The sequence below is a fragment of the Phoxinus phoxinus genome (assembly GCF_949152265.1).
Source record: "Phoxinus phoxinus genome assembly, chromosome: 13".
Lineage (NCBI taxonomy): Eukaryota > Metazoa > Chordata > Actinopteri > Cypriniformes > Leuciscidae > Phoxinus > Phoxinus phoxinus.
Genome location: NC_136888.1, coordinates 12,348,328 through 12,370,156, shown reverse-complemented (window position 1 = coordinate 12,370,156; position 21,829 = coordinate 12,348,328). Strand labels below are relative to the sequence as shown.

Sequence of the window (21,829 nt, the reverse complement as noted above, 5' to 3'; positions counted from 1 at the left end):
GATGACTCACGAGTTGAGTACTTGCGCTAATTAATCACGATTAATCATCTAACAGTAAGGTTTTTGTTTTTAGATGTGTATATATATATATATATATATATATATATATATATATGTGTGTGTGTGTGTGTGTGTGTGTGTGTGTGTGTGTGTGTGTGTGTGTGTGTGTGTGTGTGTGTGTGTGTATATTATATATATATACATATATATATATACACACACGCACATATAAACAAAAACGTAATTGCGATTAATCGATTTGACAGCACTTTATTTAACCATTTAATTTATTCAAAACAAAAGTGATTTGGAAATGCATTGTTTTTGTCCATTTTTGTGATGTGTACTCAAAGAGATGATATATAGAAATGGAAAGTTGCACAACCAATGAAAGGGTCTCTATCCCGAGGTGAAAGTGGACATCCGTTGAACACTGGGCTCTTGTGTGTGAAATATTGGCCCCTCTGTGGAGCACAGGAAGGGGTGAGGGCACACATCACACACACACACACACACACACACACACATACACAGCCCGCCTCTCGAGGGCCACTCAGATAAACTGTTTCCAAGCTGCTCGGCCGTTCTGTTTTTACTGGGATCAAAACATCATTCAAGGAGCTAGGCTTTCCAGGAGAGCCATGTTAACCCCAGCTCTGTGTGAGCCCTCTTCCTTCATCCGTCATGTCCAGTTCTTCACCAGAACGATAACATACCTACAGCTATACGTGTGCCAAATGAGAACAGCTTACTGTGGATTTAGCTACTATGTGACTTGTGACTTGCATGAATGGGGTGCAGAATTTTGATGCCGATTTGAGCTTGTTGTTATGCAAAGCATTCAGGAATAATCACGCTTCGATGAAGTCACCGTGTCGGTTTCTTTTCTCATTTCAATAGGCTTATTCTCATTTGTGTGGGAATGTGTTTTTTTTTTTTTTTCGTACGCATTATATTCACTTTTGCAGTTGAAGCATGCTTTAGTTTTTATTTTTAAGTAGAGATGTCACTAGCACAGAGTAGATGATCGGTTGCCAGGGACAAAGATAATAAGTATTCTTATAGGTATAAACTCACATTCAAAGATATATTTTTGAAAGAAATTAATACTTTTATTCAGCAGGGACATGTTAAATTAATCAAACGTTACAGTAAAGACATTTAAATTGTTCGAAAAAAATCTGTTTCAAATAAATCCTGTTCTTTTGAACTTTACTATTCATCAAAGAAGCATGAGAATTGTCATAGTTTCCACAAAAATATTAATCAGCACAACTGTTTTCAACAATCAGCATATTAGAATGATTTCTGAGGGATCATGTGACACTGAAGAGACTGAAGGAATAATGCTGAAAATGCAGCTTTACGACCACAGGAATAAATTACATAATTTTTTTTTTTTTTTTTTCATTTCACTACCAGTTTAAATTGTTGTATATATTATTGTATTTTCTTGTATATATAATAACTTGAATTCTTCTCACATTCCTGGATGTACAATATTGTTATTTTTTTAAAGGTACACTATGTTACCTTTGGCCGTGCTGAAGATGCTAGTAGCTTTACCCGTTAATAGACTCGGTACTTCCTTGAAAATAAATTCCAGCACAGCGCTACAACAACCATAATGAAATGACCCTTCACATATGGCAATTGATCTGTTTAATAGAATACCTTACTCACCTTCTGAGTAATAAAAACGCCATCTCCAAAAAGCGAAGTCAATGTTGATTCTTGTTTTATTACGAGCTCAGCTTTTTCCAAGCAGAAGCTCAGCGTTTTTTATTTTTATTTTAAACGGATGATTCACCAGAGGTTTGAGATTTAGCTGCTCTGTCAACCTTTCTCACTCGTTGTGACAACTAACCTGTGCCCCTCCCACACCATACACGTCAAAGCGCAGCGACTCTCTTTACAAATACGAGGAGACACCATTTTTTTACAGTCTATGGGAGACACACATGGGCGAGTGACACAAGTAGGCAAAAAAAACATCCCGCCAGGTCTACAATATAAACGCTTATACCGGTAATAGGCTTCCCATAGTGAATCAGGGTAAGACAAAAAGGATTGACGTTGTATTGAAAAAAAGTTATATTACTATTGTTGATATGCAAGTTAATGAATTTGTTATTTGTTATTATCTGAAGAGTAATATGAACTAATTATATGTAACTGCACTAATTATATGTAAATAAACGAGATTTTATGTTATGTGCTATACTGTATATATACATATATATTTATATACACACACACACACACACACACACACACATACTGTACATACACACACACAGGGGTTGAGCAAAATATTGTGAATGCCTGGGAAATAGACAATATTTCTTGATTAAGGTGTTTTACCACCGGGTATAGCCTTGGGTATAGCTTCCAACCTTGAATAGATTTATACTTTTGAATAGTCTCCAGTTCGTTCATTTTGAAGGGTCAGAAACAGGGCAGAAAATGGTCTTGAAATTCAACTTTTCATTGCAGGAAACCTTGACTAAACCTTGACTTTGTAGGGTCTTTTATTAATAAGAAATAAACTACAAACAATAAATGTAGGCCTTAAAATGCGTAATAGAACTTGTACATCTTTGTCTTCACTTGAAATCATCCTGATATCTCTATGACGCTCTCTGAAGCTGGTGTTACTCTATAAATCATTGCATTATTAATGTTTGTTTCAGTTTGTGCTCGCAGTGGGGCGTGATCTTGTGTTTCCTCTTCAAACAGCAGTCTAACACAAACAAACAGTACGCGCACTGAGACGCCGTCTCCGCTTTTCACTTCTCGTCGCATGGCTCCGCACAGATGAGAGGAGATTATTTACCCGATGTCTGCTCTCAGGTTTGTGGCGAAAGAACCACAACTTCAGTGTGTTTGTTTAAACAACTCACCCGTTGGGTAATAGCCGCCAACTTATAATGCTTTTGTATACGTGTGCAGTTTCGCATAATCGTAGGTCTAGTATTAGTGCTGTTGTTTTGCCTCAAAACTTTATGAAAGAAGCAAACGCCACATGAAACGAGAATCTAATAGACTGACATATTTAAATTATACACAAACGTTTGGCATAAATGCTGCATATTCCTCCATTGCAGCTGTAAAGGGCCGTCGACAGTTTAAAGCTGGCCCGAAACCTTAGCCAGGAGACCACAAACAGGCCTGAAATTGGCGCTATGCTTTTGCCATGTTTTTCTATTAAAGCAGGAAGTAAAGGAATAACAATCAAACCCAATGAAAGAATAACAAACCAGCAAGAAAGTTGGATTCTCTCTTTGTCCTCACACAGGGCCACACCGTCCCATCCCCCTGCAGTACTATGGGCCGTTCGGATGTAAACTCATGGTTCAAGAGCTCTGGAATAACACGCTACGTAAACAAGCCCGAAGAGTTGAGGTGAAGACAGCCAGTCTCAGTTTTGCAGTCACCCAGAACCCCACTACAAATTAATGAATAGAACAAGACAGGGAAGCTTTTGAACACTGCCGTTTCGCTGCAAATAAGACTCGTCTGGTCCAGATATGTCATCTCTGTGACCCGTAACGCTCCCCTGTTGATCTCTACATGTGTAAACAGAGTTCAGTAGTGGCCATTCACTTACAACAACTCCGAAAATGGCGGGAGAAACCATCTTGCGCTAATCAAAACAATGGAGGGCCGCAGGCTTAACTGGACTTAGTGAGTGTTTTTATTTGCTCAGTATTTGACACAATGTTGTTATGTAGCTGGTCAAATTCACATTTCCCACAAAATAGGGACAAAAGAAGAGCAGCTCATGTTCAGTGGTTTTGATATGCTCTTCCTCACCCAGGTTTATGTAACGTACTTGACATGAAAAGTGAAAGTCTACTCTTCTGTTTAATAATGCTGGAGATTAAGATATTCGTTTTACGTTTGTGTGCTGTCATTTAAGAACAGCTGTACTTTAATTAAAAAGGCATTGATTAACCCGAGCCAAACGCTGTATTTGATTTTTATGCACTCTTTGTAGCTTAAATGAGAAGTCACGCAGGGCGAGACAAAGCTGTCAAGAGAAAAAGCAGGACTGAGAGATGACAATGCAAATCTGCAGACCGTTGCAGAAATTTATCAAATTTTCAATAAAATTCATACCATAAAATGTTGCGTAATACACATGAATGTACATTGCTGTTCAAAAGTTTGAAACGTTTTTGAAAGTCTTTTATTGTCACTAAGGCTGCATTTATTTGATTAAACATCAAGTAAAACAGTATGAAATATTACAATTTAAAATGTAGAACTGTTTTCTGCTTGAATATATTTTAAAATGTAATTTATTCCTGTGATGGGATTTTCAGCATCATTACTCCAGTCTTCAGAGTCACATGATCCTTCAGAAATCATTCTAACATGATGATTTGCTGCTCATAAAACATTTATTACTAATATGTGAGACATTTTTTTTCTTGAATGTCCAAAATAAAAGCATTTATTTGAAGTAGACTTACTTTTTTATATATATTTACAAAAGTAAATATTTACTGTCACTTTTGATCCATTTAATGCATCCTTGCTGAATAGAAGTATTAGTTAAAAAAGCATAACTCTATAAATAAAAATTATTTTACTGTCAAAAATAATGTTATCAATTTAACAATGTTTTGCTGTAAAAGTAAGTTTTGTCTTGTTGAATAAAATATAGCTTTTGAATATTGTAGACAAATTATATGTAATATGGTAAGGTAGGTTACAGTTAACCAAATTTTTATATTCTTTTTTTCTTCAACAAAACCTCAGCCAGCATCATGGTGGCAACTTTTGCATACAAGCAGCGCATTTACTTCAGAATGTGTAAAACTCTTAAATTAGCCACCATTGTCATCAAAAAAAGAAGATATCAAATATAATTTGATATTTTCATAGTAAAAATAACAATAGTAACCATAATATTGTGGCAGACACTTCAGTTACTTGGTAAAACAAGATTGTATCATCTGTAAAGTTTGATTTGGATTCAGACTGAGTTGTCCAGTTCTCTAAACGGCTTGTTTTGACAGCAGGGTGTGGTATGACAGTGTCAAGTGTCTGTGTAAGATGGGTAAGTGATGACTGTAGTCGGTCTGTTTGTCAGTAGTTCCACACTGACTCCTTATCTGCCGTTGACTGACAGAGACTCGCCTGGCCAAGTTCTTGTTTATCGTCGCGCTCCGTCAAGTTTTCCCATCTCCCGACCTGCAAACGCTGCAGGGCGATTTCACGCCACAGTTACGGCTCGCCACCCTGCAGAGTCACAGCGGCCGTAACACAACCGTCACAGGGTTCAGCGGACAAAGCTCTCAGATCGCTTCTCAAGACTTTTATGGCTTCAGTACTGCTAAGTTACAGGGATTTTGCAATGGCGTATTAGATGTTGTAATGGTTCACAGTAAAATTGCACCACTGTTAGTCACAGAGCATGCATGTGCTCGCAAAGACAAAGCTTGGTTCCCCTTTACTTGAAGTTTGGGTTTATAGTGCAATTTAAACATATTCGCAATGCAATGCTACAATGTTTACATATATTCAAAAATCGTTGGTTGGTTGGTAGTTTGTAAACCGAATCAAGATTTGTCCTCATTTCAATGCACGCTAAGAGTTTCTTCTTCTGTATGTTTATCAGTGGTCTAAATGCCTGTCATGGTAAGTGTTTGTGCTGTTTGTGTCTAGTTAAGAATAAAACCCTCGTCCAGTTGTCCAGTGTAATCTGAGGAAGGCTGAGAATCTGATGTCAGTCCGTCCAGCTGTTCTGACATGTCCGTGTGTGAACAGCTGCTGAAGGCCACTCACTCAGGCCACGCATATCATTTTATTGTGTCTGTTCTGGACGCTGCATGTTTGAAGTTCCTCGCCATGCCTTTCTGTTACGAGAGCCCTCTTCCACTGACGCCAACTGGCCAAGTGCGGCCCGGAAAAGACTTGAAGTCCAGGAAATGGTGTTTATCACCAGCTGTAAATGTTTTGTCATATTACTGACTCTTGTGCTTTCTATAACCGTAGTTTCTGGCAAAATACAGTCGTTTTTTTTCAGTTATCGTTGTAGGTCATCTAAAATCCTAATAAATTGATATTCATTAATTGAATATTCATTTTTATATGTAATATTTTTGAATATTGTTCAAAAGTTTGGGGTTGTTAAGATTTTTCAATATTTTTGAAATAAGTCTTTTATGTACACCAAGGCTGCATTTATTTGATCACAATATTATTGCTTTTATTGTATTTTTGAAGTATTATTACGATTGTAAATAACTGTTTCTATTTTAATATATGTTCAAATGTAATTTATTCCTGTAATAGCAAAGCTGAATTTTCAGCATCATTTTTCCAGTCTTTAGTGTCACATGATCCTTCAGAAATCATTATAATATGATGATTTACTACTCAATAAACATTATTATCAATGTCAATGTTGTGCTGCTTAATATTTTTATAGAAACCATGATACTTTTTTCTTCAGGGTACTTTGAGAAAGTGTAAAAGAACAGAATTTATTTGAAACATAATTTTTTTAACTTTTAATGTCTTTTAATTAGTCCTGCTCACTGGATAAAAGTGAATTTAAGAAAGAAAGAAAAATATTTATATATAAAAAAAAAATCTAAATGACCCCAAACTTTTGAATGCTTGTGTATATATTATTATTTTTTAATATTAAATTAATATCATTCAATTTTCAAAATGTTACTCCTCATTCCCACTATTTACCAAACCATGTGGTTTCTTCTGTCGCAGATTTTTAGTGAATAATGTTCACTTTCCATACAGTGTAAACTGTGGCTTGATGTGCTTGACAACTTCTGGTTCCACCAATAGCATGAGTTTGGGGCGGGAACTATCTGTTTATCTGACCAATAGCAGACAAGGCAGTTTTTGGGCAACCTGTTTGAAAACATCCATTATTATCGGAATTGCTTTTGAAATTGTTCCCTGCAGCTTTTAGCCTGTTGCCCTGAACACTGTGTGAAATGAAAACATTGACATTTTCCTTAACAGACTATAAACTCTCACTTCTCTTTGGGAGATGTTACAGCAGGAGTATCACGCAGCCCCGTCTCATCCTGTCAAGCGTGAGATCAGGCGTAGAGATAAGGTTCCCCTCACAGATGGATGAGTGGAGATGAGAGGGATAGACTTTTGAAAATGAACCGGGCTTGAGTGCGGCTGTGCGCTCCAGTAGTCATCACCTCTTCACCCCTGACTCTCCTCATCTGCCAGACGGAGTGAAGAGGGGGGCTCGTCCCGCTTTGATCAGCCGAGCCAGGCAGCGGCGCTAAGCCACGCGGCAGAAGGCCTCGTCTCTGCTTTCACAGGTGGAGGAGCAGGCTTTCATGGGAGCGCTCCCGTTACAGTGCGCAGAGATTTCGTGAGGTTTCAGTTTGGGTTTGTGTTTGATGTGGGGCTGAGTGGAAGCTACAGTCGTGCTGTCTGAGCAGATGGACAGATGTGTGTCCTCCTACGTGACACGGGCCAACATGGGCCCACTTTACAGGAAACTACAGGCTCCTGAGTAATTCTGCTGTCGTTGGATGCAGAGATGACCAGCTTCTCAGATGTGATTAGTTGATGAAGTGCTTTTTGGGTAGACCGGTTTAACGCTATTTATTGCTGTATACACTACTGTTCAAAAGTTTGGGGTTATTAGTTTAAAAAAATATATATATATATATTTTATTCAACAAAGATGCATTCCATTGATCATTTATAATGTCACATTTTTCTATTTTAAATAAATGTGCTTTTATTCATCAAATAATCAAAAAAAAAAAAAAAAATGCATCCCGGTCCCCAAAAATATTAAGCAGCACAACTGTTTTCAACATGCAACAAGAAAATGCAAAGCAAAGGATCATGTGACACTGAAGACTGGAGTAATGATGCTGAAAATTCTGATCATGATATTTATAAATAAATGAATATATATATATATATATATATATATATAAATATGCATTACATTATATAATATATCATGTATGTATATGCATCAGATTTATTTATTTATTCATATATATATTTATTAAATGTAAATGTGTTTAATTTGATTTTTTTGTATTTATTTTGTATTTTTATGTTTTATGTATATTCCTGAAAAAAAATTATGGCCAATCAATAAGCACATTGCCTTGCTGTTAATTAATATTTTTAATAGCAATCATCAACTGTAAAGAGCAAATCATAACCAGTTTTTTTTTTTTTTTTTAATAAGGCACTCTACTTCATGATGTAACGCATGACTTCTTGCGGCTTATAACTTTATTTTATGCTGGTTCATTTAATTGTTTCGCGCCTTTGACATGGCTCAGTGTTTTATATCATAGGTGAGTGTGTTTCCAGACAGTCATGAGTCTCTCTCCACTCATCTGTTTCCTATCAGACCTGTTCTCACTGCCAACCTGTCAACCTCTCCCTCTCTCCTTCTTCCATCTCTCCCTCTCCTCCCTGCGGGTGTACTGGAATGGACCCCAGTGTCCTATCAAAATCCTGGCTCACGCCCGATTCCCTACGACCAGACCGGCATCTTGAATCTATCAGTGCTGTCACATGATCACGTCCAAGTTCTGCCACATCTAAGCTCTTCCTAACATGCATTGATGAATAAACAAGAATAAAACAATATAAAAGTCTTAAATGTCACTTTTGATCAATTTAATGCATCGTTACTTTAAATTACTGGCCCCAAATTTCCTAAGGTAGTTTATATACTACTATGTAAATTATTTGCGTCACTGTAAGTTACATTTACCGTTTACCAGGTTTCTCTCCTAAAAGGATGTCCCATCATGCATTGCAACAGATCCGTGTGTATGTGTGTGCGCTCGCCAGCAATACGTTTCAATCACACATAGATGCCTTTCCGTCACTCCCCCTCATTCCAGATAATTTTGGCTCTATGGACAGATGCTGTCCTGTTCGCAGATGGCTGGGAGTCCGGGCTGCTCGCCCACAGGCCCACCCGGGCACCCCTCACTGATTACAGCTCCTCCTGCGGGGCCGAGGCCCCCACATACCTGCGATACGCTCGGCGGGCCCTCAACAGAGGATCGTTCCAGACTCAAATGGCCTGATTGGAGCTGACGGCTTACTTTTCAAAGGCATGCCTGTTAATTACCAAATCTGAAGCTCTGAAGGTGTGCTAAGCCAATATAACGCTTTGCTGGCTGGGCCAGATAGTAAATAGTTTTCAGGTAAAATGTCCTGTGATCTCCCTCAAGCCTGCTTGACTCCAGGCCTCGATCATAGAGTTGTTGTTGGGAGCCGGTGGGAAGTGGTACTGCATGCATGAGAACGCAGATGTAACGTACAGCTGGAGGACACACACATCAAGAAAGGGCGTGGACAGTCAAAAGCGTTTGTAGATATCAAAGCAGTTTTGGTATTTCCCTTAGTTTTTGCTCTAAATGATATTTTTCTAAAATAGTGCAAGCTGTGGGAAGGTTTCTAACTGTTTTTTTGTGTTTATAGTGATGCTTGAAGTCGTCATATCATGAGAAATCGTTTAAAAAAGGTTGAAGTGAAAAACAATGCAACTTCCATAACTTCCACTCTAGTTCCACCCTTGTAAAATCAAGGTGTAAAAGAGGGTGTTTGTATAGTTTTAAAGAAATGAAATGCTCAAGTCAGGGAGAGTTGAGAATGTGGTTAAAAAAACGAACCACAGAAACCGAAAATTCATGTGTCCAAATTTCAATCTTAACCGTTCTATTTCATGAGAAACGATCTAAAAACAGGGCTTTAAGTGTAAAATACCGAACTTGTCCTTTAAGCTTATCACCAATCTTAATTCTTCATTATACATTTCAAAATAACTATCATTATACCATTTAAATATACTATTATACCATTACAGCTGCTTAGCTAAACGATTAAATCATTTTAGTCCAGTTTATAAACGCAGTTTGTTGCTTATTTTCTTTAGTCTATTGTAGTTTGTTCAGAGTGGTGTAAAAATAAGACTTAATTTAGTATTCTAGACGTAATCGTTGACGGGGTGAGTGAAAAAGGACTTCTGTTGTTTTCTTTTGTGTTGAAGGAAACCTCATTAAATCCGAGTTTGGCGAGAGAAAGGCCAACCTGGCAGAGCTCTTTCTGGAGCAGAGCCGATTTCTCAATTATTTTACCTTTCTGTTTGACCTGCTTTGAAACTGGTCCATATGTGGGGGGTTTTATTCTTAGACATTTTTGAGGCTCTGTCTCTGAAGGTCCCCTAGATTCTCTTGGGACAAATAACCTACTTATCTAAAAATAACAGTCAGTCCAAAGGAGTGTCCTTAGCAGTTCACTTTCTATGGCTTTATTCTTTCATGCTTTTGAAAGCCCCTATCAACGTGGCTGCTGGGAAACGCATCTTTGCTGGATGGAAAAAAAGTTGTGTTAATATATTATAATGCAGTGTTGCCAGAAAACTGACGCTTAAAAATCCCTCTGTAGCAAGGTTTAGTTGTCCTGCTGTGGTCTAAGTTTGTGAGAGAGTATTTGAGAAGATTCATTTTGCCGTTCTTTAACCTCTCCAGTTATGGGATAATATAATCGATCCACCAGATGGTGGCCATATTAGACTAAACCTCCTAAATATATTTTGCTGTATCGTTAAGCAAAATATAATCCCAGTGTCTAGGTCACATTCTCCCCAAAATCAAAATAAGAAATACAATTTTGCTTCTAGAAAATTAAGCTTTTTAAAAATTTGCACAAATTTTACATGATTATTCTCATGACATTTAAGAATGTTTTCCCCAAATTTACATTACTCATATTCATCCATGCATGTTTGGATGGATTTAAAATTATAATTTTTTTGTAAGTTCGGTTTTTCTCAATTAATGATTCTCATTATTGACAGAAATTGATACAGATTTCATTGTAAAAAAAATTGTTGCAATGTAAAATCTAACTCGTCTTCATTCTAACACATCTCAAATCTTCATTGTAAAATGTTTTTATTTAAATTATAAAGTATTTGTATATCCTGTTAGTATGTTGTATTGCCTTAATCAGTTAATACTTATAATATAAAAAAATATATAATTTTGTACATTATGGTAATTTTAGGGGAAAGGGGGGCTTATAATTCAATTGTCATGAAAATAATCTCACAACACTATTTAATTTTATTTATGTTTTTGCATTCCTCTCATTAGAAACTTCCAAGTTCACCCGCCACACTTTGAGCTCTCATTCTACTCTAAATCTGCAGTCAGCTATAATCTTAATTTGGTAAACATTATTTACTTAATTAATATCGATGAGCCTGATGATTTTCAGGCTGACATTTCAGGGGGATTCATCTAGATTTTTTTATTTGTTCGTTTACATTTTGGGGTAAAATATGACCCCTCGGTCATGCTACTGACAGGTTTCATGAGATTCACCTCTTGGCCGGCGTGACATTTAAAGGCTTCAGATGGCCTACAGTGGTCTTAAACAGTGGCCTTGTCTTTGTGATGTTCTGATACAGTGTCCAATGCATTTAAAGAGCCCTTGGAGGGAGAAGGGGGAGGTTTCTCAAAATGGAGACTGATAAGATCTTTCTCTGTCCTCTTTCACTCTCTCTATCTCCCTCAGTCTCTCTCTCTCTATCTTTGGCCCTGAGCAGTGGCCTCGATGACCCTATCTCCTCTCGGCTCCTTGACCCCTGTGTGTGAGGTTACGGCCCGGCTTCTCCACATGGGAGTCCTGCCTGCTGTCTAAGTCCCGCTCTCTGTTCCAACCTCTCCTGCAGATCCAGATGAAAGAGGCATTGAGAGGCTGTCGCATCACCCCGAACCCCCCTCAGCCCTCCTTGGACAGAGCAAGAAAGGGGGGATGAAAGCTCCTCTGGCCGAATGCAAATCCCCCTCTATCCCAACTCAACCCTGCTGCTAGATCTTCACACAGCGGCCCCCGTCTCTTTATCAGTGGGATCTACTGAGAGGACGCTCCACGTGACCCTGATTTCAAACCATATCAGAAGCCCCTCCCAATCCAGGCCGTAGTTCCCTCTCTAGGGTGTAGGGTGGGGTCACGTGGACCCCTATCCAAAGGTCATAACCTCTTGACTCTCAATTAGCACTCCCTGTATTCAACGCTGCTCTTGTTTCTGAGGTCGGGACTGATGGAAAAGGGGGACATGGGTGGTGGGCGGCGCTTTGCAACACAATGCTTCAATCGGCGGCTCATGCGGCTTTTCTGAGCGGTGCTGTAAACAAGCCCAAAGAAAAGGATTAGTTAAGACCCATTGAAGGCTTTGATTGACTTAATCTGTCTTTAGGGGATAGGAAGTTTGATGGGGTTTTAAATGCTCCGAGGACGACCCCAGCTCCACCTGGCCTCATGAACGCGGAGGCTCGCGGCTCAGCAGGGTTATGTCAGGAGGTCTCCACCTGTGGAAAAAATCCCTATAAATCAAAGTCAACCTGACATGTATCCCAAGGAACAACCCTTGGGCTGTGTTCCACAGAAATGAGGCAGGGAAGATGGTATAATTAATTTATGGACCATTCGTCTCCCTTTGACACATTGGCGAAAGAATGAAAGAAAGAACTCTTGACCGACTCTTTAAACACACACACCCTGTTCCTTAGCCTTGTATGGTATTTATCTTGTTTTAAACCTGCGTACCCTTTTATGATTTATCTCGGCTCTCTTTAGAGCATGGGAACGGTACTGTGATGTCACTCTAAGAAAGTACATAAAGCTGAAGGAATGTTGAGTGCTGATAACACTGTAGCGCTGTAGTCAGCACTTCCTTTACATTAAAGAGCATCATCTATCTCAGTTAGTTTAAGACCGATCGTTTCATGAACGGCCTCATCTTTGTACTTGTTCTGTGTCATCTCCCGTCATTAATCTTGGATTTCCGGATTCAGTTCCAGTTCACAAGTTCTCAGTTCAGTTAGCTAGTTATTTTATTTTTAGAGATTCGTTACAAGGATTACCTCAAAAGAATCATTTGTTAATGGATTTGACTCGTTCTGCTGTATCTTTTTGACTTCCTAAAAGAACCGGTTTATATGATTTTGTTCACAAGCCCGATGTGTTCCTCGCTTGAGGATAAAGAACATTTCACAAAGCATTTTCCCAAAATAAGCCCACAGTTCTCTTGTTTTATGCCTTCCAGTCTAGTCCTGTAAGTTTGAGTTTTAAAACGTGTCTGGCATTGGCTTGCAGCGGGGAAAGTTTGAAGGTGAATGCCTCTCTTTAACATCTTGTCATGCCTTTAGGGGAACTGAGTGGAGGGTATAACTGCGTGCGTGTGTGTGTGTGCGTGCATGTGTGTGTGTGTGTGCGTGCGTGCGTGTGTGTGTTTGTTTGTTTGTTTCTGTAGCTCTAGCCCAGCTGTGCTCATGTTATGTTGTCACCTCATGCTGAAGGATGAGCCGGTTTGAGTTTTCTACCCAAAACACAGTAGTGTTTTTTTTACTCCAATGAGCACATTTTCTGAGGAGACCATTTTTGGTGCAGTTAGATGCTGTGTGTGTATGTATGTATGTATATATATATATATATATATATATATATATATACACACACTATTTTTAATTTTTGTTAATAATTCTTCTAATGTCTCTGTCACTGCAGTTTTTGTGCTAGTTTCATTTTCCCCCTGGTCTTTGTTTCTCCTCAGAGTTCCCGCAGCTGAGAAGACTTTCAGATGAGACGTTTTTTGAGGACATCGAGCAAGGTATTTGTAAACTGTTTGGTATGTCTTGATTGTTTTCATATGTGTCAGTGTAAATGCTCCAGACTTGATTTGCTTCATTTGATCTCATTTCCACCTTATTTAAATTCTTTACTCGTTGTTGTTGGTGAAGAGCAATCTCACACAGTACAGCACAGAGACCTTTCCAGAGGCTTTGTAAAACTCACCCAGACAGCTTCATTCTTGACACTCCCAAATTTCTAAGAAGCCAGATGAGAGCAGAGAAAAGACAGAGTAAAGTAGAGTCGATGTAAGGGGTCAGAAGAGGGGGGAGTTTGACTTATCTGTCCATCCTGAGAGTTTGGAACGGGGTGTAGAACTCTGTTAAGTGTTTGCAGGTGTCTTCTTAGAGGAGGTTTGAAACCGCGTTTGTGTATTTAACACATTCAGACACTACATACTCATGAGTAATTTTTTTTCAATGGTTCATTTCTCCAGAGTAAGTGCATTCCCAAATTGCATCAGGTTTGTGCCCTCTTTTTTTTGGCGCCTCTATTCGTCTGTTTTTGTTCTTTTTTGGATCCCTGGTTGAAAGATTGGGGTTTCTGAAGCACCTGGCTACTTTCACCATCTCTGAAGAACATGCTCTTCTCTTTCAGCCGAGCTTTTATTGTCCATGGTGTAATATTTTAAAGCTGTGCTGACGGACAAGGTTTGACCTTACCACCTGGTCCTTTACAAAGACAGATACCAATCAGTTCTGAATCTAGTTTGAGATTTAAAGTGATAGTACACCCCAAAAATGAACATTCTGTCTTCATTTACTCACCCTCATGTCCTTTCAAACCTGTATGACTTTTTTAGTTTCTTCTGCAGAAAACTAAAGAAGCTGTTTTTTCTCCTTGGTGAGCGGTCAGCTCTCATCTCAGATAGCTCACTCCCATCTGCTGCTCAGTTAGTAAAGACTTGTCATGTTTTAACTGTTATTAATACGTGAGGAGTAAGTAGGACCTAGAAGAGACTAGACACAATACTGACATACTGAGATGTATTGTGCAAGTATAGAAATTGCAAAAGCATGAATAAGTGATGGAGCTTTTAGGGTGTTTGTCTTTTGAAAGAAAGTACTATCCTTAATGGATTTATAGTATCGGTTATTTGTTTTACAGACGCCAAAAAGTGGTTCTAGTTGTACTAATGCAGTATTTAGAAGGGTTTTTGTGATGCATGTTTAATCCTTGTAGATGTGTTTTTGTATAGAACTAGATGAACATGAAATTTTACATGGATAGTTTACACAAAAATGAAAATTCTCTTATTTACTCACCCTCATGTTTTTCCAAACCTGGATGATGTTTTGCCAGATTGATCAGTGACGCTAAATAGCATTAGTTCACATGAGCAATCATCGTGCATTTGAATGCACTATTAGGGTATGATGTTCACACTTGGCAGGATTGGTTCAATTAAAACGAACCTTGGTGCAATTGCTCTGTTAGTGCGTTCATTTGAATAATTGTGAATGCATCCGAACCCTGGTGCGCACCAAACTATTTTTAGGTTTAGTGTTAAAAATGGCAGTGTGCACGCTGAGCAAACCGGGACTAAATTTTCTTTTTTGGTTTAGACCAAGAGAACCGAAATACAAGTATGAATAGACCTTTAGTCTATTCCTTTCATTTTTGGATGTACTGGTCCTTTAAAAAACTTTTTTTTTTTTTTTTATCATGTCCCCATATTACCCTTGGCTCTCAGGAATATTTCAAAAAAGACATCTGAGTGACCAACAACACTGTTCAGAATGTCAGAGTTAACGTAAGACAATTATCCCATTGTTTGCAATGGTTTGATTTTTGTTCCAAACCTAAATTCTCCAAGGATATGCAGAAATTTTAGGCAAATGCATTTTTATGTTTCGCTTGGTTTCAATCCATTTTAAACCCCCAACCGCAGAGTACAATTATGTAAATGTCTTCCATTTTGCGTTAGAGGCCATCGTCCTGAGATTGTATATTTAAAGAAAATTATTATTTGTGAAGATTTGTACTGATATCTTTTCAAAGCCTCTTATTAAATACTCCAGTTGCAACAATCTGAGAATGTCCCAACACAGTGACGTCCCTGTAGTCTTCAGCCAGGTCTGCCTCTCGACTCAAGTGTGATGTTCTTGGCTGTGTAGTTTGGGTCTTTTCACAGAGAGGTGAATGTGTGTTAATGCCCACACAGAAAATGAAATCATAGCCTTAGTCCTGACAAAGGAAAAGTTCCCCTAAAAAGGCAAATTCTGTCATAATCTACTCATGCTCATGTTGTTCCACGAGTTCTTTTATTTCTTTATTTGGGTGGAAGGGGCCGGTTTGATAGCCTATTTTTTTCTTTTTTTTTTAATTCAGTGCCACCAGTGAAACACTGGCATTCTTTTTTTTGGTAACACTTTAGTATGGGGAACACATTTTCACTAGTACCTATGACTTTTCCCTCAATAAACTAATTTACTGCTTATTAATGGTTAGTAAGGAAGCTTTTGTAGCATTTAGGTTATATTGGGAATTAAGGGATGTAGAATATGGTCATGCAGAATAAGGCATTAATACTAATAAACAGCCAATATGCTAATAATATGCATGCTAATAAGCAACTAGTTAAAAGTGAGAATTGAACCCTAAAATAAAGTGTTACCCTTTTTTTTTTGGCAGTTTCTCATATTCGTCTGCTACTCTCATTTTTAACACAAAGTCTAGACTCTCTTTGAGGGCTTATTTTTTTTATTGAATGCTGTTTACTGATTCATGACACCCACTATCATGCTTACTTGGGTATGAATAGCTCAGGGCGGCGTACATGAACATGTAACTTAAAAGAAGTTTTTATTTCTGTTGGTGGACAAACTCCCACTCTCTTTTCAACTGTATATTTCTGTTTTCATTCTTTCCCTTTCACTGCCTTCATTTGCTCTCTCCCTTCCACCCTGAGGTGTTGTAGTCAGTCTGTAGCGTTTGTAGGCCACAGGGTTTTCCAACAAGGATCTGTGCCAAACCTGGCCCATCTGCTCCACAGAGGCCGTGTTCACTGCAGACGGCCATAAAGACACACTACAGCAAACAAGCATGCCCGAGGGTCTTTTACCTTTGAATAATGTGTGAAATAACATTACTTATTCAGTCCTCTCTTTTTTCAGTAGTTTACAGTACGAGATGAAGGTCATCACTTCCATTGTGAATGAGTTTCAGGCTCTTCTCAATGTCTTAAAGGGACAGTACGCCCAAAAGTGAACACACTCATTTACTCGTGTTTTCCTTAACTTATATGATTTTAATTATTATTATTTTTCATATAACACAAAATATGATTTTTTTTTATAGCAGAATGTTCAGAATGTTCTTTTGCTAAAGAGCAAAAAGCATGTAAACTAGCAGTCATTTGAGTACTAGTAGACTAACACTGATGATAAGTAACTTTGCAAGTACGTCAACTTAACCTAACCTAACAGTCTACTAAAGTCAACTAATACTCTTAATGAGAGTTAGTTGACATGCAGTATTATGTCTAAAGTGGACCATCAAAATAAAGCGTATAAAGTATAAGAAAGTGTATAAACCATCGAAATAAAGCTTCACAGTCACATCCTGGAAAAAAGTCATGCCGTTTTTGGAGAGACAGTATAAGTATATGATGACAGAATATTAATTTGTGGGTGAACAGACCCTTTAATAAGCATGTTGCCACATTTCTGACTATGCTTGTGCTGATTGGCTTTTTATTTGTGTCTTGCTCAGGTTATTTTGCCAGTGCTGGCAACAGACAAAAGACAAATCACAGTCCAAATTATGAGTCCATATTTTCCACGTGGAAGTGCATCACCTCATGATCTTGTTATAATAGTCGATCCATATCAGATGTTTAGATCTGTGGGTGTTTTCCTTGTTATTATATCCAGGTTATGATTTGAGCGTGGGGTGTGAAGTGGCTTTTATTAATCATCTTTTGAACGAATCTGATTGTGTCAGTTTGCTTTGAACACACTCCAGTAAAACCATGTGCTGGCTGTTCAGTCTGTCCAAGGCAATGAAGCTCAATATTTGTGGGAGGGAAATTATGGGAGAGGCTCATTGTAAAAAAAAAAAAAAATCTCTTTAGGTCTCCTAGTAAATGTTCTGCCTTTTAAAGGGCACCTATTATGACATTTAAAATGTTCCTAATGTTGTTTAGGGAGTCCCCAACAACAGTTTTACATGCATGCAATGACAAAAAACACTTTTGTTTTCGTATAATATGCATTTATTTTTACCTGATTTGCTCACCGACTCCCAAATGAATCGTTCAACGACTCGTTTTTCAAACCCCTCCTTTGCGCGACGCTAATCTGCTCTGATTGGTCAGATGACCCAGCAGTGTTTACAGAGATAATACTTATTTTTAAAACGGAGTACAATGATGCTTTTATCAATTAAATTGTATTATAATAATGATTATAGTCCACTGCTTTATAGTTTGTAGTAAAAAACGAAAAATAAGATAAATAATTTAATGTTATGTTAGCGAGCATAGCCCAGAGTTCATATTGTAAAAGCACAATCAGTCTTTGTTTGCGTTAGCCCGATGCATAAACATAACGTTTTTACAAAAAAAAAAAATGCAGTTACGTTACTACGAGGTATTATTTTATTCTTTAGACAACTCCGAAAACAACGACAAACACTTCACATATCTCAATACAATTGTCATTGAAGACCTAGAAGCTAAACGGTGCTTACACAACAAACAAAATAATTATTAAGCATGCTACATAAAATATAAAAGCAAAAATTATTAATAACACTTACAGGTTGTGATATGGAGGAGGAAGCTGATGCAAATACACTTGGAACTGAACCTTCCTTCAATATCAGCGAATCCAAGTTTGATTGCATTTAAAAAAAGCAATCGTCTTCAAAATGACGCGAACAAAGCACAAGGCTCGGACTATACTTCTGTGGTATAGTGAATTGTAGCCACTTAGTCTTCAAATGCTCCTCCTTGGGCAGATGAAAAAAGTTGGCTTTTGAGCCGCACTTCAGAACACAGCGTCTCGTCGCCATGATGTTTCCCTGCTGGCCTTGGAGCGCAATAAGGGGGCGTATCGTATTCAAATAACTTGACAAGTTGACGTCAACTAGTCAAAGAAAAAGCTTCGGTCTTCTAACGATTCATAAAAATGACTCAGAGTCGACTCTCACTTTTGAAAGACAATAACTTTATATACGGTGCACTTTCATATTTCAAACTTTGCAGGATGTTTTTGTTCACTTAGATCTATGTTACACACTACATGAAAGGTAAATTTCAAAATTCCATAATAGGTGCCCTTTAAGTTATGTTTTGTAGATCAAAGCATACTAGAAGATATTGTTAAAGGAGACATATTATGGAAAACATTACTTTCCTTGCTCCTTTGAAATAAAATAATTTTATTTACTATATAGGTGTATTTCAACATACTCCCTCTCCAACCTGTACACATTTTTATTGATACTAAGCTACAAAAATGTCCTTCCAGAAGTCACAAAAACAAAGAGATTAATATATGCATCTCACATAAAAATTATATATATACCTCAGCCTTTAGCATGCATGCATCTACAGTGTACAGTTTAATATATATAGTATATATTAGTTATATTATATAATTAATATTTTATAAATATATTTTTCTCTATATATCGTATTTGAGGTCTAAATAACTACATTCTCGCCTGAAAAACTCTTAAAACTACATTCTGACACAACAACAGTAGTATTTGTAAAATTATGGTGGTTTGCTCGTCCGTCATGACAGTCTCTGTGTGAGAAATGTTGCAAGCGGAGTGAGACTGGGGGAATATTCCACGGCTGGAAAAGATTCTCGGCCAATCAGATTCGAGAACCAGAACGAACTTTTATATATATATATATATATATATATATATATATATATATATATATATATATATATATATTTGTCAAGAGTCTGGTAAAGATAAAAATAAAATGAAGTATTATTTTAAAATAATATATACTGTATATAATATATGTTTTATACTTACTAACAGACACACAATATATATATATATATTTATTTATTTTAAACTTTTTTGCATTTTTTACTTTTTTGAGGTTTAAGTCAGATGCTATTAAAACTAGTTTTAACGTTCTCATACTTGCAAGACAAAGGGGGATTGTGAAAGTAGTCTTATATGGACATGTAATAAATTTAAATCATTGTGAATGTATCAATATGTTTTTTTTACAAATGCATTAAATAGGTACAGCAGTGCAAGAAAACTTGACTAACAGTATAAGGACAAAAATAAAACTTGTGTATAATACAGGCCTATTCCCTTTATGCGATACAGCTTCATTTTCCTCACCAGTGACAGTTCCTTAACAGCTTGAGAAAACACACAGAAAAGAGCATCTTCCTCTGTTGTGTGTGTGTGTGTGTGTGTGTGTGTGTGTGTGTGTGTGTGTGTGTGTGTGTGTGTGTGTGTGTGTGTGTGTGTGTGTGTGTGTGTGTGTGTGTGTGTGTGTGTGTGTGTGTGTGTGTGTGTGTGTGTGTGTGTGTGTGTGTGTGTGTGTGTGTGTGTGTGTGTGAGTCTGAATCTGAGCTCCCTGCTGATCTCCATCAGTGTGTGCCCGGCGGTCCCGTGAGACTCACACTTCCTCTCCTGCACGCCCCATTGGTCTGGGTAAATGCCCACCCAGCCTCTGCCTGCTGCCCCCCGAAATACAGAGGAAATGACTGATGAGTGTTTGCTTGTGTGTGGAAGTGTGTCACCGCCAGGCCAGTGTGACGGTTATAAAAGATGTCCTAATAAGCAGCTGATGTCAGTGTGAACTGATGTTGAGTTCACAGTCCTATTCTGTGTGTCATTCACTGGAAAGCCTTCATTATTTTGGCTTAATAGGATGACTTAATTGCATTGAAATGTCTGAAGTTTAGCAAATGGAGCACTTGGATTGTGTTCTCATAGGATGCAAGTGTTCATAAAGGCTGATATTATTAGCTTTAATATAGCATATATAGCTTTTATATTATATTTGCATTTATTTGATGCAGAATACATCCTTCAGAAATCATTCTAATATGCTGATTTTCTGCTTATGAAACATTTATTATTATCAATGCTGAAAACAGTTGTGCTGCTTAATATTTTGGTGAAAACTGATGCATTTTTTAGGGTTCTTTGATGGGAAAAAAAAAAGTTTTTTGTAATATTTTAAATATAATTCCTGTCTCTTCATCAATGTAATGCATCCTTGCAAAATAAAAGTATTTTGTTAAAAAAAAATCTTAGCAATCACAAGTATTTTTTACTATTGCAATCTTTGTTTATTGTTGTTTATATTGTTATAAGCTCAAATGTTGTTTCCATCCCCACAGGTGAGGACATGTTTCTGCACGCAGACGGAAGAGGAAGTGATGTCAGAGTGATGTCAGTGAGGCTGCCCTCTGCCAAACAGGATCAAGAGTCTGTCAGCCTCAGCTCTGTTGAAGGAGATACAGACTCTTCTGCTAATGATGTGTTTTAACAGCGAAGACCCTGCGAAACCTCTCTGACGGGAAACTGCTAAGTGCCTGAAAGGAATGACATGTTCTTGATGTTCTAAATTATTAACATTACAGACGCTCATAGTTGGATGACAAGAGATATAATGAACTTTTTCTTGTCTCTTATCATCACTTAGCATCACTGTTAAATAAAACCATATGTATTGTAATTGTACACTTTTTATACAAATAAATTTCAAACAAATCCTGCGAAACTTTTTAATTGAACTTTAAAAAAATAAATAGTTTTAACGTATTTCTCCCCAGGTTGACGTCAGCTGTCGGGTTGAGTCTGTCTGGACAGGGCTGTTCTCTGTCATGGTAATGGCAGCGCAGTGCATTACTTCATGAGAGAGGGTTTTCACATCATTAGTCTCAGACTGCTGTTTCTCCCATTACAGGGGGAGATAGAGAGAGATATCCGCTATCAGATGCTGATGATGCCTGTCTAATAAGCATCCTGTTTCCTTTTCAGCACTTAAGACATGATAAAGTCTAGGAGAATGAGTGGAAGCAGTCTCGTAGAACCAGACTTCTGACTATCGCCATAAAGTCTGGTCCATTTTACTGCTCTTCTGGCCTAGAATCAACCACAATTTTGGCTAATAATAGACCAATATTCACTAAAAGTGCTA

The 21,829-nt window shown here is 37.6% G+C and overlaps 1 protein-coding gene across 1 annotated transcript in view; it reads left to right on the top strand.

Annotated features, from left to right (window-relative positions):
- kiaa0586 (KIAA0586 ortholog) overlaps positions 1-21,406 on the top strand; it is a 116,579-nt gene extending 95,173 nt beyond the window's left edge. Inside the window, 2 exon segments of the mRNA XM_079633871.1 lie at positions 13,613-13,669; positions 21,027-21,406. Of these exon segments, the coding sequence (XP_079489997.1) occupies positions 13,613-13,669; positions 21,027-21,175 (206 nt within the window). The 3' untranslated portion in view covers positions 21,176-21,406.
- The last annotated feature ends 423 nt before the right edge of the window (positions 21,407-21,829 follow it).